We start from the raw sequence: 14,696 nt of genomic DNA on the forward strand, positions 1-14,696 counted from the left end.
TAAATCATTCTACATATTTATTTAATACTGTTAAGAGTACAATTTGATAGGGTATTGCACTGTAAATGAATTCTAACGTTACATGTTTTTTTTTCTATAATCTGACAGGGTATTTACATTGTAAACATATTTGATGTGTTTATATTAAAATGGTAGGACTATCAGACAGGGTATTTTTGCACTGTAAAATCATCCTACCTGTTTATTTTGTCGATGTGGTTAAGATTATATTAAATTAAACTCTGCGGTAGGACAATCTGATAGGGTAGGACAATTCGACAGAAACCCGGTGTTTTGCCGAAAAATGACTCCTGCCGGCATCGTGTATTGATGGTTAATATTGTTGGTATATTTATAGAATTCATTTTGGCATGACTGAAAAAGGCTTTAATCTGGCTGTTTAAAGCTAAGTATTCTTCCTCTATGTTTTGACCCTAAAACCCCTGTCGGCTGTCAGATATTTAGTTTGAGTAAACAACATGCTACATATATTGCAGACTCGAGAGAAACTTAAAACTGGAATGCTTGGTAGTGAAGCCGAAAGGGCTATTAAAAATTTTAATAATTCCTATAAATATTTGTCTCTCTCACTTAATTTCACTTAAAAATACGAAGGGAGATCAGTGGTTGTAATAATGAAACCGTGAAAAGGGGATTTTTAATAAGATAAATAAATAGTTCCTGGAAGGCCCTAGTTGGAAGTCCTACTCTGTTTTGAGTTTCAAAACATTAGCTCTTTTAAACCTGCTTTCCCCATTTTGAACACCAGATGGCGTTGTACTTTTAGAAAACTAAAGATGAGTGAATGAGAGGGATTGTGTCTTGGACCCATTAAGGAGATTCTTACCTATATTAAATGGAATATGAACAGATTTTCTAAATAATTTATTATAAATGTATGATTAATTGTTTAATAAAATGATAATGCAATCTTTGAAACTGGGCTGTATTTTACCAATTATGTTTTGTCTTTATTTAACTCAACTCAACTCAACTTTATTTATATAGCGCTTTTTACAATTTTCATTGTTACAAAGCAGCTGTACATGAGACACATTTAATACAAGTATGAATTCTAAAGCAGCCCCCCCGGCCAGGCAGATAGTGCAAAACAATATGCAAACGGTGGTGAGGAACCCAAAACTCCCATCGAGAAAAAAAACCTCAGGGGAACCCAGGCCCAACCAGGGGATTCCAGTTCCCCTCTGGCAAAAGCTGCTGCCTCTGCACAAGCTCATCAGTGCTTGCACAACAAGGCTTAATAAAAATATAAAAATTAAAGATTATCATTAACAATCTAATAGCATTTGAAATGTTGTAGAAAAAAACAAAGTTGTCGCGTCCTTTATCCAGCTCTATCCTCTTAGCACTTGTCAGGTCACCGCTTCCCATTCTCAGCTCTGCCATCAGGTCTGGGCATGAACTGCATCCTGCGGTAACCTTGGAACAAAGAGACAAGACTGGCTGAGAGTAGAGTACTGTTCTGCACTCTTTGATGCAACAAGTACATCATTTGTTGTTGGATGTGTTCCTGGTTCCGGTTGATCTAAATAATGCAGCCTAAATCCTCTGAGGATTAATATTATGGAGGTGTAGTGTATGCAAGATTAAAAAGATGAGTCTTTAGTCTAGATTTAAACTGACAGAGTGTGTCTGCCTCCCGGACCGTGCAGGGAAGAATATTCCAAAGTTTAGGCGCTAGATAAGAAAAGGATCTACCACCTGCACTTGATTTTGAAATTCTAGGTATTACCAACTGACAGGACCCCTTAGAGCGTAATGTACGTGGTGGTCTGTAATACAATAGAAGTTCATTCAAATACTGCGGCGCTAGACCATGTAGGGCTTTATAGGTAATAAGCAAGATCTTAAAGTTAATGCGATGCTTTATAGGTAACCAGTGCAAGGTTGACAGAACCGGGGTTATATGCTCATACTTTTTTGTACGTGTAAGAACTCGAGCTGCCGCGTTTTGAACCAGTTGCAGTTTTTGTAATAGGCCCGCAGGGCAACCACCTAGAAGTGCATTACAGTAATCTAGTCTTGATGTCATGAATGCATGAATTAATTTCTCTGCATCTGACAGTGACAGCATATGACGTAATTTAGATATATTCTTAAGATGGAAAAATGCAATTTTACAGGTGTTTGCGACATGGCTTTCAAATGAGAGAGTACTGTCAAATACAACGCCAAGATTCTTAGCTGATGACGAGGATTTTATGGAGCATCCGTCAATCGTTAAGCAGTATTCTTGGTTGTTACGCATAGCAGTTTTCGGTCCAGTAAGTAACACTTCTGTTTTGTCCGAGTTTAGTAGTAAAAAATTGTTACTCATCCACATTTTTAAGTCAACTATGCAATCCTTTATTCGATGAAACTGCTGGGTTTCATGAGGCATCGAGGAAATATAAAGTTGAGTATCATCAGCATAACAGTGAAAGCTAATTCCGTGTCGCTTTATTATATCTCCTAGAGGTAGCATGTATAATGCGAAGAGCAGGGGTCCCAAGACTGAGCCCTGTGGTACACCGTACTGGACTTGTGATTTGCGGGACACCTCATTGTTTATTGCTACAAATTGAAAACGGTCGGATAAATAAGACTTAAACCATTTCAATGCTATTCCGTTAATGCCGACGTAATTTTCGAGTCTATGTAGAAGTATGCTGTGGTCAATGGTGTCAAATGCAGCACTGAGGTCTAGCAGCACCAATAACGAAATACAGCCACGGTCAGACGCTAAAAGCAGATCATTTGTAACTCTGATCAAAGCAGTCTCTGTACTGTGACATGCTCGAAATCCAGACTGGAATTCATCATTAATGTCATTCCTTTGGAGGAAGGAGCATAATTGAGTTGAAACTACTTTTTCCAGAACTTTAGATATAAAAGGTAAATTCGATATAGGCCTGTAATTCCCTAGTTCTTTAGGGTCGAGTTTGGGGTTTTTTAAAAGAGGCCTTATAACAGCCACCTTAAATGCTTTAGGCACATGTCCTAATGTCAGAGATGAGTTAATAATACTAAGAAGAGGATCTATAATTTCGGGGAGCATTTCTTTCAGTAGTTTTGTAGGTATAGGGTCTAGCATGCATGTTGATGATTTAGATGATTTAATGATTTTAGACAGTTCATCGTGATCTACTGTAGAAAATAATTGCAATTTCTCCTTAGGGTTGCTGTAGTTAGTTTGTTCAGCGGATTTCACTACAGGTTGCATTGTTATAATTTTTTCTCTTATATCTTGGATTTTACTTGTGAAGTAGTTCATAAATTCATCACTGTTATGCTGATAATCAGAATCTGATTTACACCATTTAATAATTGAAACGTAATTACTTTCAATAATGTTCCAAATAGTATTTTATGACATAGTACTATGTTTCACATGTAAATTATATTGAAGGCACCAATACACAACTTCGCCTTATTTTTCTATATAGCCTGGAGTAATAGGTTGGAGCAGTCAGGCATGTTATCTTTAATATTTGTGGTGTATTTAAATGGATGAACGATTATATTGGAGAAGAACTTTCTTGAGGAATTCAGCACACGTAGGACAGAGGGTCTCAGGGTGCTATTAAGAGGTCATAAGTCACAATGATATATACAATCTAAATTAAGCCCAAGTGCCAATTTAACACTTGCCTGCTTTTGATGTTCAGGATTTAGAGACATTTTACATTTCATCTTTATAATCTTCGCAGACTGTCTAGCGCACTACATGCAAACATTTGGGAAATTCATCAACCTCCAATTGCTTAACCTAGTTAAGTTGATTATTACTTTTTGTACCACTGGTAAAAATATATATTTATTTTTTGTATATATGTATCAAAATCTAACCGCAACAGAATGGCTCTGCAAGGGCAGCCACTGCAAACAAGATGGCCACCCTGAGTCTGTAATTGCATGCAGGCAGTAAATGAGGCAGCCCAATAAAGGTGCTGGGATTGTTTTAACAGAGTGAGCTTAGCTGATTTGCGTCAAAGGCTGCCGTGAAGAGCAGGAAAGGGGGAAGGGCAGAGGTCTGTGATTGATGGCACACAGACAGCATGTTACCGACCTTGCATGATGACGAGTCTCTCTCAGGCCCATGACACTCCTAACCTTGCTCCTCCCCACATGCGCTCCATGTCATATGATTTTGAGCAGATCAATGAAAAGAACTGGTGCAGTCCGGAGTTACAGCTTATGTTGGACCATCATTTTTCCATGTCAGTCCTAACTTGGTCAAGGATTCCTTATGGTTGTTTTATAGATGCTGCAAACTATTGAGGTCTTCAAACGGTTTGCTACCATTCAGAGCAAAGGTCTAAATCACAATGCTGTAACTGGGATTAACTGGGTGCAGGTTTTCAGGTTTGTACAGTATAGACCTCAGGTCATTACAATAAAATTAAGACAAAGACTAAAAAAACTCCATCTCAGTCTCTACACGTTAAAAATGGTTTTGTTTGCTGTGAGTAGGAATTTTCTAATGCATAAAGGGATAGTTCATCTAAAAATAACAATTCTTATCATATTTAAACCTGTATGACTTCAGAACACAAAAGAAGATCTTGTAATGAATGTTAGTTACCAAACAACATTGGACCCCATTGAATTGTATGAACACATTTCTCAAAATATCTTATTTTGTATTACACAGAAGAAAAAGTCATATACTTGTTTTGATTAAAGGGAATGTGAATAAACAATGACAGATTTTTTGTGAACTATCCCTTTAAGTGCAATGATGCCACCTTATAAAATATGTCGGACTATCTTTAACCATGTATGATGAACATTATGTTAACAAAATTACAGAACAGCAACATGACTACGATGACACTGGGCCTCTGGGGTGGGGCAGTTTTCCTCATATCATGGTGGCATCTTTGGAGAGAAACGGGAGTGACCAAGTAAACGTCAAAGACATCCACTACACCCTGAATGTATAGTTTGATGGGTAGGCTGGGGGTACGACATGTGAGAGACAACATATGTAGTAGGGATACAACAGATTTGCAGAAAAGCAGATTGCAGTGGCAATGTCAAAACTAGAGAAGAGAGAGAGCAGGATGCAAGGGTGGCAAAGGAGAAAAGGTGATGAAACTAAAAGTCAATCAAAGGCACCAGAAAGTGTAGAACAGGGAAAGAAGAGGTAAGTGCCAGAGATAAAGGTAGAAGATAAAAGATGGATAGAGATGGAAAAGAGAGAGAAACATGAAGGGGAGGGCAGGTGTATTTAGTATGCATGGCCAAGCTGCCCCATCTGCTTAGCACAGCAGTCCCCATCGTATAACTGTCTGTAGGCTGTGGGCCACATAAAGAATGTCTCCAATTTGATGTAATTCGGCAAAATTAATGACAGCTTTACCCAGGATGGGCCGTGAGGGAATGATTAGAGTTTGATCATCCATCTGATCGGTGGCCATGCCTGGACCGAGCACAATGTTGACGCATACCGGGCAAGCTCTCGCCAGTGACACACACTCGCAGACAAACATGCAAAAATCCAATGCCACCCTGCCAGGCCGTAGCCTCTGATTCGGCACCTTTGAATGAGATCTATCTCTCTCACCTCCCCACAAACATTTTGTTATGGCGAGGAGATATCTCTCGTGTGCAGTGGCCGGGCTGACTTCAGTTTTAATGCTGCTTCATGCAGGTCTGGCTGTATTTCAAAGCAAAGGGGTCCAAAAGGCGTCTAATTTACGGAAGTCTGAGGTCGAATTGTGTTATTTTACAAGAGTTTTTTACTGTGGCCATGATTGGAATTGGGGATGAGTTTAAGAGAGACGGGTGGATTGGGAATTGAGAGGGGGATTGATCCAGGTAAAGGATTGAGGGAGTTATTTCCTAGATGCTCCTTCCATTCTCGTTTCATGTCATACGGCTCTCTTCTACCATCCCCCATCTCTCTCTGTCCTCCCATCCTCCCAGGGATCCTACTTTAACAAGCGAGCAGGGGCATTCCATTTACTAGCGGGCCTGGTGCATCTCTCTGTGCTGGGGACATAAACAGTGAAGCCTGTGTTATCAGTGCAGAGCGCTGGGCTTTAGATCAGCCTCTTTCAGCTGGCCCGTACAGTTCCTCTGGGTTTGTGCTGTTGTGTGGGGTACACAGAAAGCCACTGTGTAATTAAACTGAACCTACAGATAAACAAGTGATAGACTACAGGGGTGTATAAAGGACGATGGAATGGCTACCATGGTGACCGGGAGATGGTAGAGGTTGTGTAAATAAACACTAAAGTCTAAAAGTGTATGCTTGAACACATTATACAACACGTACATTGCAACTATTGCATGGAACACAAAACATAAATGCTTAAAGCGGCAGTCCGTAGCATTGGCCTCTTTGTCGCCATCTCAGTTTGGAATTGCTACTGCAGGTGATGTGCGGAGGTATTTCTTTACGTGAGTTGTGATTTGACACTGCTCAGCTGCGCGGATGAGTTTGATGTTTTGAGTCGTGGCCTGCAGATAACATGGCAGATGATATAACACTTAAAAAAATAAGAACATAAAGACACTCAAATGGCGGCTGTGTTGAAGTGTTTTGATATACTTCGGGTGCTGGGTCATTTTGTTATTTCTCATTGAAACTCCCGTGAAGTAACCGGACAGAAGATCCCCGAACGTGGGTCTCAAATGGTGACATGCACGGTCATAAATCATTATACACCATACAACTATATATACTATATGCAAAGTCTTGTCATCATATCCGGGATATAAGTCCGTAAATTTGAGTATAATCGCCGGCTTCACTTGTCCGTGCTAATTCGCGCCACATGAAATACAGATGTGCGGAGGTAACGTAATTTTCTAAATCACACGAGATCCCCAGATAATACGAATCCCGTTCGAATAGGTCCTAAATTACATTTATCATAATGAACATAACAAAGAGAGAACGAACAACCGAGGGAACTACCCGTCTGTATTAACACAACAGTTGCGCAACGGTTTTGTATTATATATTGAAATATTGAAATGTCTTACCTGTTCAGAAGAAATAAAGCTATGTCTGCATCCGTTTACAATCCTTTCAGATCACGGAGTTCTCTCAACCTTTAAAATGCCTTGCCAATATTAATACTTGTTTTCGCACGAGTTCGATCACGTTACCTGTTTCTTTATAAACTGCCATCAGTTCGCTCTTTCTTGTTTTTCACAAATGATGAATCCCGAGATGTCACCACTGCTTGGTGTTTATAAGTAAAAGTAATAAACGCAGCCTTAAATAATACTAAACGTTGTATGAAATCCTACCCCATAGTTGCGAGTACACGTTGTTAATCGCCTGTCACTCGCATCCACGCGCTGGCTAGCTATGGAACGCTACAAATTGATCGTGTTGACGCGTCCAAATTTCACGCGTTTTATGTTAAGAGTATTGTCCCCGTTCGCGTTCCATAGTCCCCGTTCGCGTTCCGTAGTTAGCAGCCGCGTCCCCTTCGTTCTGTGTACGAATATGACGAAATTACGCATAGACGAAAAACACCATATAAGGATCTCCGGGATAGTCGACCCGAGAGCACAAATTTACAAACCATGATTACAAGCTTTTCGTGGTGAATCCAGCAAGGGTAATGACACCGTTTTAAACACCGTTCTTTCGCTTACTTGCTCAATAATTGGTTTTAGCAAACTTTTACTCAAAAGATCTTTCAGACTGCCGCTTTAAAGAATAAGACATTCAGTGATGTGGAGGAAAAAAGCAGGATGCATTTCATGAATATGGTACATTTTGATGTGTCGTTGCTTGAACGAGCAAAAACTTCAATGATTGTTTGTTTGTTATGAGAACAGTAAGATACTGTAAAATAGTATGGTAGCACTTTATTTTACAGTCCTTTTGTCCATGTACATACTGTGTAATTATTACAGTAAATATAATAACTGGGTAATAACTAGGTAATAACCCTGAACCTAAATGTATATCATGTAGTTACCTCATACTACCCAGTACTTTCTTAGGTAAGTGCACAGTAAGTACACTACAGGTACACGTACTGTAAAATAAAGTGCAACAAATTCTTTGCCAATTTTAACTTAAAAGCTTGTTTAAAAGCTACCTTAAGTTTTGATTTAACAGATTGATTTAACTTACAAATGTCAGGCAGCTTTTTAACTTTTAAGTTAATTTTTTACAGTGATCGCTAAATGTTATCTTACATAAAATTAAACTTTATATACATGATCAAAATCTGTCAAAATCTATAGCTTAATACCCGTTTCAGACACTCACATTTTTGTGCTCTGTAAAAAGTTCTGCATCACTGTCCAAAGCAGTTATGTTATCTGCATTTGGAACACAAGCAGTGTGAAATTGGAAAGGCGTCTTTTGTTCTTGGCATGTAATTGCTGAGTGGAAAAGATTTATTCATTGCAATGAGCAGAGCAAAATTATTTCCCATCTGACAAAGACGGATTTTAACCAGACTGGAAAAGCGTGACTGCCAGGTACCTGCATTAAAGGCAGGGTGCCAGTACACTTTTAAGGGATGGTTTCAGACCCGATTTCTGGGTACGTTGGCACATATCCTAACAGCTTTTTGATTTTGTCAGAAGAGCCGTCCAGAAAAGTAATTGCATGTATAAGAAAATATCTTGCATCTGGTTTGGTGGAATCGATTCTTTTACGCTCATTAGAAACATACACAATGTTCTTTTCACTTTAATGGCTTCATCAAGTTTTACCCTCCCTTTGTTGTCTTTGTTTCTTTTGTTATATGTCATTACATTGAACTTGTTCTGTGTTCTGTGTGGAAAGTTGGTTTCTTAATGCATTTGTATTCATCACTTGCCATTTGCCCCCTTGTAGCATTTTACCTATGCTACCCTCCACATCTATCTCTTCCTCAATATCCACATTTTTATATTTTTGGCGGAGCTGTAGACCTTTCTCTGTGCTGTGACCTTTAGGTTTTAAATGAAGCCCCTCTGCGGCTTGTCTCTCTTCATAGACCGGCAGTTACGAGCCTTGGGAGGACCGCAAAAAAATAACGATTCAGATGAAATGGCCCCTTTAAAAAGCTCTTCCAAATTCCTTTTACATTTTTCCTCTCTGTCCTACTGCCTTACCTCTTTTTTTCTGGCCACATTAATATTCAAACTAACGAGGAACATCCTAAAGTGCAAGCTTTGGAAAATCTAAGCCAGACAAAGAACAGGCCATAAGTGAGTAGTCATACACAAAACTGTACACAGTGCACACAAAATGGGACAACCAAGCATGCAAATACAGTGATCCTCATTACTGATTAAACTGAAGCAAATGTCAAATGATTTATTGAAATAGGCAAAGCCTGCACTGTAAAAAGTGCAAAAGGCATGTCATTACTCTAAAGCATTCTTTATACTTGATCTGACTCAAAACATTCCATTCTGTCTAGTCATCAATGTAACGTTAAAAGTTTGGTTGATTCAAATTAAAATTAAGTCTTGTTAGTGTAAAGTAAATAAATCTCTTTAATTCAAATTAAAAATATTGCGTTCCCATTATCACGTGACGTCTGACGTCATCGGTAGTCGAGCGTGAGGACGTTCATTTTTCCGCCATCTTGTTACATCGCATGGCTGAACACGGCGTGGATAAACGGGAATCTATAAAATCGGTAAGTAATTCTAAAGATACAATTGGGTGTATTATTAGCATCGTTTACGTTTGATTACATATTTTTGATTACATATTAACATGTTATACTGCTGTTTAACATACTGTTAGTATTACCAGTTGGACGGGTCTATCTCGGCTAGCAAGTTTCCCTCATCACTATGAAGTTAAATTGAGTGGAAATAAAATAATAGTAGTACAAGTAAATTGCTTGAGGTTAGATGGGTTGATAGTATAAGTGCTGTTTCGGGTATGCTGGAGTGCGATACTAGTCAAAATATGAATTTGGCGCGTCATGTAGAAAATACATGCCCGCTTCAGACGCTTCGTATGGGCTTAACGTTATTATGAAACTGTATTATTATTTCCCTTTTATGAAACTCGCTTTCGCAATGTACTCGTTAAACACTTAACGTTAGCTCTGCTTAATGTAACTTGTGTGGTACACGAGTGTCTTCCAAACGCTAACGTCTCTCATTAATGATTGACTCATTAACTCGTGATAACGTACTCAAGCTTAGTGCACGAACACGTCTTCAAGAGACTTGCCTCAAAACATCTGAACTCTCAAAACATTTGAACATATCGCGTTTGCCAGCATACCCTGTAAAGAAGTCGCCTGTTTAGATTTAACGTTATGTAGCCAGTATGTTATAATTCTCTTTGTCTTTTATAGGATGGGGTAACTTTACTGCTGAACAACTTTTCAGGCCAGGTTTTGAATAATCCAGGCACATAAAAATGTAAGTAATTTGTAGCTTTTAATTATTGATTTGTAGGGTCAGTTTTGTAATGTATTTTTTTCTTCCATGTTCTGCCCCACTCTTCTCTTTGGCAAGTAACTCAATGTGGAAATGCAAAGACTGTGGTGTCACAAGGCTGACTGTCACTCTAAGTCTGATATTCTCTAGAAGATATGTGATGAGATCTACAAGTATAAATCTTATCCCAGCAGTGCAAACTTTTGTGAAGTTTCAGAGACTCTTATCAAGAAACATCCTTGCTTGGCTGAAAAAGGATCCTTCAATGGTTGCTACGGGTGGACACAGAGATTTAAAATGAAGATGGGAAACCTACACGCACACAGTTGAAAGGTCTTGGATGCCCTGAGTTTTTGGCAAATTCCCTGAAAACCAAAGCCTCAGATAATGCTTTTCCAGCAAAAAAATGTTAAACGACCTAAACGTGGCGAGGCCAATCATATCCCATACGTACCTGCCGGATAAAAAATGACAAAGACGTTTGCCTTACGCAGACGAGAAGTTGTGGAAAACCAACCTAGTGTTCAGGAACTGCAAGAAAGGTGGCCTGCTCTGTTGCTACTAGAGGAGGTTAAAGCCGTTATTTCATTTAAAGTGTAATTCATTAAACATGAATTTACCATATTTTAAATTATGGATTTTAGTATGTAGTGTAATTTCTTAGATTGTTGTTTAATTCTCTGTGTATATATGTATTTTTACAACTAGTTCTCAAGTAATATCAGGTTCTTTCCAAAGTCTATGTTCTGTTTCTCTTTCTTGCAGATTAATGCTGATTTTTTGCGCATCACGACTATACCTTTACAATCAAGATTTTTGGCTTCTTTGGACCGACAGAGCTATCAGCTTCTCCAGGTTATTAAGAGCAAAGGTGGAGTTTTCCGTGAAAAAACTAGGGACAAAGTTAATTTGAATATAATTAAAGTTATGGATCAGGTATTGGTTGCATGCACACAGAATTGTTTGTGGTTATCAATTCAGTAGTGTTTTGGTCTAATAAAAACCATACATCTTGAACATTTTGTAGACTCTGGACATAGACATCAGAAGAGAGTGCTGAAGTGCCTTATCGTGTACCTTGGTGAAGATGCAAGCTGTCTGATCAAAGAATACCAGGTAATGTTGACATTGCAAACCACTGAAATTTATAACTTGCCCTTTAAAGTAGGTGAGCGTCAAAATTAATATTCTCTCATCATTTACAGCCCTCTTGGCATTTATAACCTGTGTGACTTTCTTTCTTCCGCAGAACACAATGATATTTTGAAGAATGTTGTTAACTGCACCCCATTCACTTGCATTGGTTTTGTGTCCATACAATAGAAGTGAATGGGAGCTGTGCTATTCCGTTACCAACATTGTTCAAAATTCTGCAGAAGAAAAAGTCATACAGGCATGAAATGACATCTGTAATGATTGACAGAGTTTTTATATTGAAGCTCAACTACAAGTGATAGTTCACCCCAAAATTAAAATGCTATCATTTACTCATTCCAAAACTGTATGACTTCCTTTGTTCTGCTGAACATAATGTCTGTAACCAAACAGGTCTAATCCCCCATTGGCTCCCATAGTATTTTCCATACTGTGGCAGTAAATGGGAATAAGGCCTGTTTGGTTTCAAGCATTCTTTCAAATATAGTCCTGTGAACATCAGAAATCAATTTATATAGAATTTGAACAACCTGATGGTGAGTAAATGATCACAGTATTTTTATTTTTTGGGTGAACTGTCCCTTTTAACTTTCTTCATGTAATATAGAAAGACTTGATGGTGTTAAAACAAGATCTTGTGTGGAGCATATCAACTGTTGTCAGACTGTGCCTAAAAAAAATATCACTGGATTATTACAAGTAATGGCAAAAGAAATGTAAACTAATACTTCTTGCTGACATACTACAGCAAGAGATAACTGATTTAAGAACATTTTTTTTGGTGAAAATACTAATGTGACTAAGACTTGCACAGTACTGTGTGTGTGTGTGTGTGTGTGTGTGTGTGTGTGTATGCGAATACACATATGAAGAGATGTGTATTTAGTCTATTTAAAACTGAGAGACAGTGTCTGAGCCCAGTACAGTGTCACGAATGTTATTCCAGTTTAGGTGCTAGGTGGGAGAAGGCTCTACCTCCTTTGGTGGATTTTTCTATTTTAGGAGCTACTAAAAGGTAGAGTTTTGTGATCTCAAGGAATGTGATAAGTCGTATTACATTAGAAGTTCAGTTCAATACGTAGGAGCTGCACCGTTTAAGGGTTCATAAGTGAGTAGCCGTATTTTGTAATCTGAACATCGTTACACTCGTTACCAATTCTAGTTCACCCAAAAATGAAAATTGTGTCATCGCTTACTCGTCCTCCACTTGTTATAAACTGTTCAAGTTTCATTGTGAAGCTAAACACAAATGAAGATATTTTAATCAAAGCAACAGAAATGTTTTGGGTCTACATTGACTTCCCTAACTACAAATTTCTTTTTTAAATTTAAATGTGAAAGGGGTGTTTCGTCTTCCACAGTCCCTCAATTGCTCTCTGTTCTTATGTTTTTAGGCTGACCAGAGGGAGGAAGCGGAGAAAGAATTTGAAAAGACCACCATGGCAGTTTTTGAGATCCGTGAAAGTGATGCTCTCAGACGTGCATTGGACATTTCCATTGTCATTGAGGGTGTGGAGGTACTAAATGAGTTGCCCTCTGTTGCATGTGCCTGTACCATGATGATTGGACTCATTTATGCACTGAACCTTAAATATCCTGACGGACTCAAATATACCTTTGAAGCCTTTCAGAAAATATATTAATAGGCAAATGAGCCGAAGGGTGCAAGACCTCTCTTCTAAGCTTCAGGAGTAACTTTGTTTCCTTTGACCCAGCTACAATGTTCTGCTGATGTTGAATCTTGTTTAAGATGTTGGACTGTATAAAAGGCTTTATACAGAGTTAACTGTTCACTTTGATTCAGTTGTTTTGGTAAATTCTATTAGACGGTTAACTAAACCGGATTTTTATTTTTAAGTAGAATAGTTTACCTAAAAATAAAAATTCTTAGGTCGTTTAATCACCCTCAAGCTATTAAAGTATTTAACTTAATTAGGTTCATAGACATTTTATAAAAATGATGAGAGAAGGTTTATTTTTGTGAACTATTCCGTGAAGGTGAATTTTTTTATTCTACTATTGGCTAATTTGGTAGGTGCTTGATTAAAAGTGGTTGGTTTTATTATGCCCATTTTAAAGTAGTATTAGGCCATATTCACTACACGCTTCTTATCGTGGCACCTGTCCGTCCATCTAGTGTTGTCACAATACCAAACTTCGGTACCAGTCAGTACTAAATGTGACGATACTTGCATTTCCCGCTATCATTTTAGATTATGAAAGACCTCTGATTGGCCATTGTGTTTCCAAGCGAGCGCTTGCTTAACCAATCCTCGAAATGCGTCAAATGATCATTGCATCACACTCTCTACCGAGCGCTTGCACAGATACACACGGAAGAGTTTGATTTTGATACACACAGAAGCATTTGAAAGTCAAAGCGCTCATTAGAGAGTGTGATGCAATGATCATCTCACGCACTCTGGGTTTGGTTGCACAAGAGTTTGGTAAGGACCCATTCAAAGACATATCTGTTGACCTTGGAAACACAATGGCCAATCAGAGTTGTTTCATAATCTAAAATGATAGCGGGAAATGCAAGTATCGTCACATTAAGTACCGCCTGGTACCGAAGTTTGGTATCGTGTCAACACTGCGTCCATCCAAACTTGTTTTAACTACACAACAAAACCTTTTCAATTGTGCTGAGAAGTTAGTTCTAATTGATTGTTTGTGGAAAGATTGTATGTTCTTCTAAACCTTGATTCTGATTCACCTCGATTTTGAATTTACATTGTAATACAGGGTGTATTTCTATACACGTTGTGAAAACTGTTAAACTGTCTGTTGAAATGTTGTATTGTGAAAAAAATTGTCAACGGTTTATGGTGTGTTATTATAGATATTATACACATTGTAAAAATGTTGTATTATGACACTAACAAAGTGTCAAAAGTTTGACACTTGAAATAAAATTACACATTCTGAAAGTAAAGAAATGTCTTTATATTATTTTTAAATAACATTTGTTTGGATATTTGATTAAAAGAAAATTTAAAAAAATAAGTTTATACAAGGAGAAAACATTAAGACAAAGTATAATTTGTATAGGTTTCGGTTAAACTTATACTTTTAGCTTTGGCTATTTAATGGATAATTGGACATTTAAATGGACATTTTTCAAAGAATTTGAATTGTATAGACAAAGAAAGATTTTCAAGTTTTGC

General features: G+C 38.0%; 1 protein-coding gene across 5 annotated transcripts; it reads left to right on the forward strand.

The window, feature by feature from the left end:
• Positions 1 to 9,478: 9,478 nt before the first annotated feature.
• Positions 9,479 to 14,444, forward strand: si:ch73-321d9.2 (uncharacterized). Of its 5 annotated transcripts, none has more exons than XR_008904851.1 (6): positions 9,480 to 9,614; positions 10,290 to 10,356; positions 10,453 to 10,944; positions 11,140 to 11,229; positions 11,402 to 11,490; positions 12,924 to 14,444. XR_008904851.1 is itself a non-coding variant. In XM_056733351.1 (6 exons), exons 3-6 carry the CDS (start codon positions 10,843 to 10,845, stop codon positions 13,170 to 13,172), a joined length of 546 nt encoding a protein of 181 aa, XP_056589329.1. In that variant the 5' UTR covers positions 9,486 to 9,614; positions 10,290 to 10,356; positions 10,453 to 10,842; the 3' UTR covers positions 13,173 to 14,444. The 5 variants fall into 5 exon arrangements, 2 of the variants coding, with proteins under 2 accessions (XP_056589329.1, XP_056589331.1); XM_056733351.1 differs by having other exon boundaries at positions 9,486 to 9,614; positions 11,140 to 11,245; XM_056733353.1 differs by having other exon boundaries at positions 9,486 to 9,614; positions 10,586 to 10,944; positions 11,140 to 11,245.
• The last annotated feature ends 252 nt before the right edge of the window (positions 14,445 to 14,696 follow it).

Source organism: Triplophysa dalaica, chromosome 20 (genome assembly GCF_015846415.1).
Source record: "Triplophysa dalaica isolate WHDGS20190420 chromosome 20, ASM1584641v1, whole genome shotgun sequence".
Classification (NCBI taxonomy): domain Eukaryota; kingdom Metazoa; phylum Chordata; class Actinopteri; order Cypriniformes; family Nemacheilidae; genus Triplophysa; species Triplophysa dalaica.

What these genes read in the sequence shown, in the direction of transcription:
- si:ch73-321d9.2 (XM_056733351.1), top strand. Translation starts at nt 10,843, where the DNA reads ATGACAAAGACGTTTGCCTTACGCAGACGAGAAGTTGTGGAAAACCAA. An exon ending in CTCTGTTGCTACTAGAGGAG is followed by an intron (nt 10,945 to 11,139) that starts GTTAAAGCCGTT and finishes TCTTTCTTGCAG; the next exon opens with ATTAATGCTGATTTTTTGCG. An exon ending in CCAGGTTATTAAGAGCAAAG is followed by an intron (nt 11,246 to 11,401) that starts GTGGAGTTTTCC and finishes AACATTTTGTAG; the next exon opens with ACTCTGGACATAGACATCAG.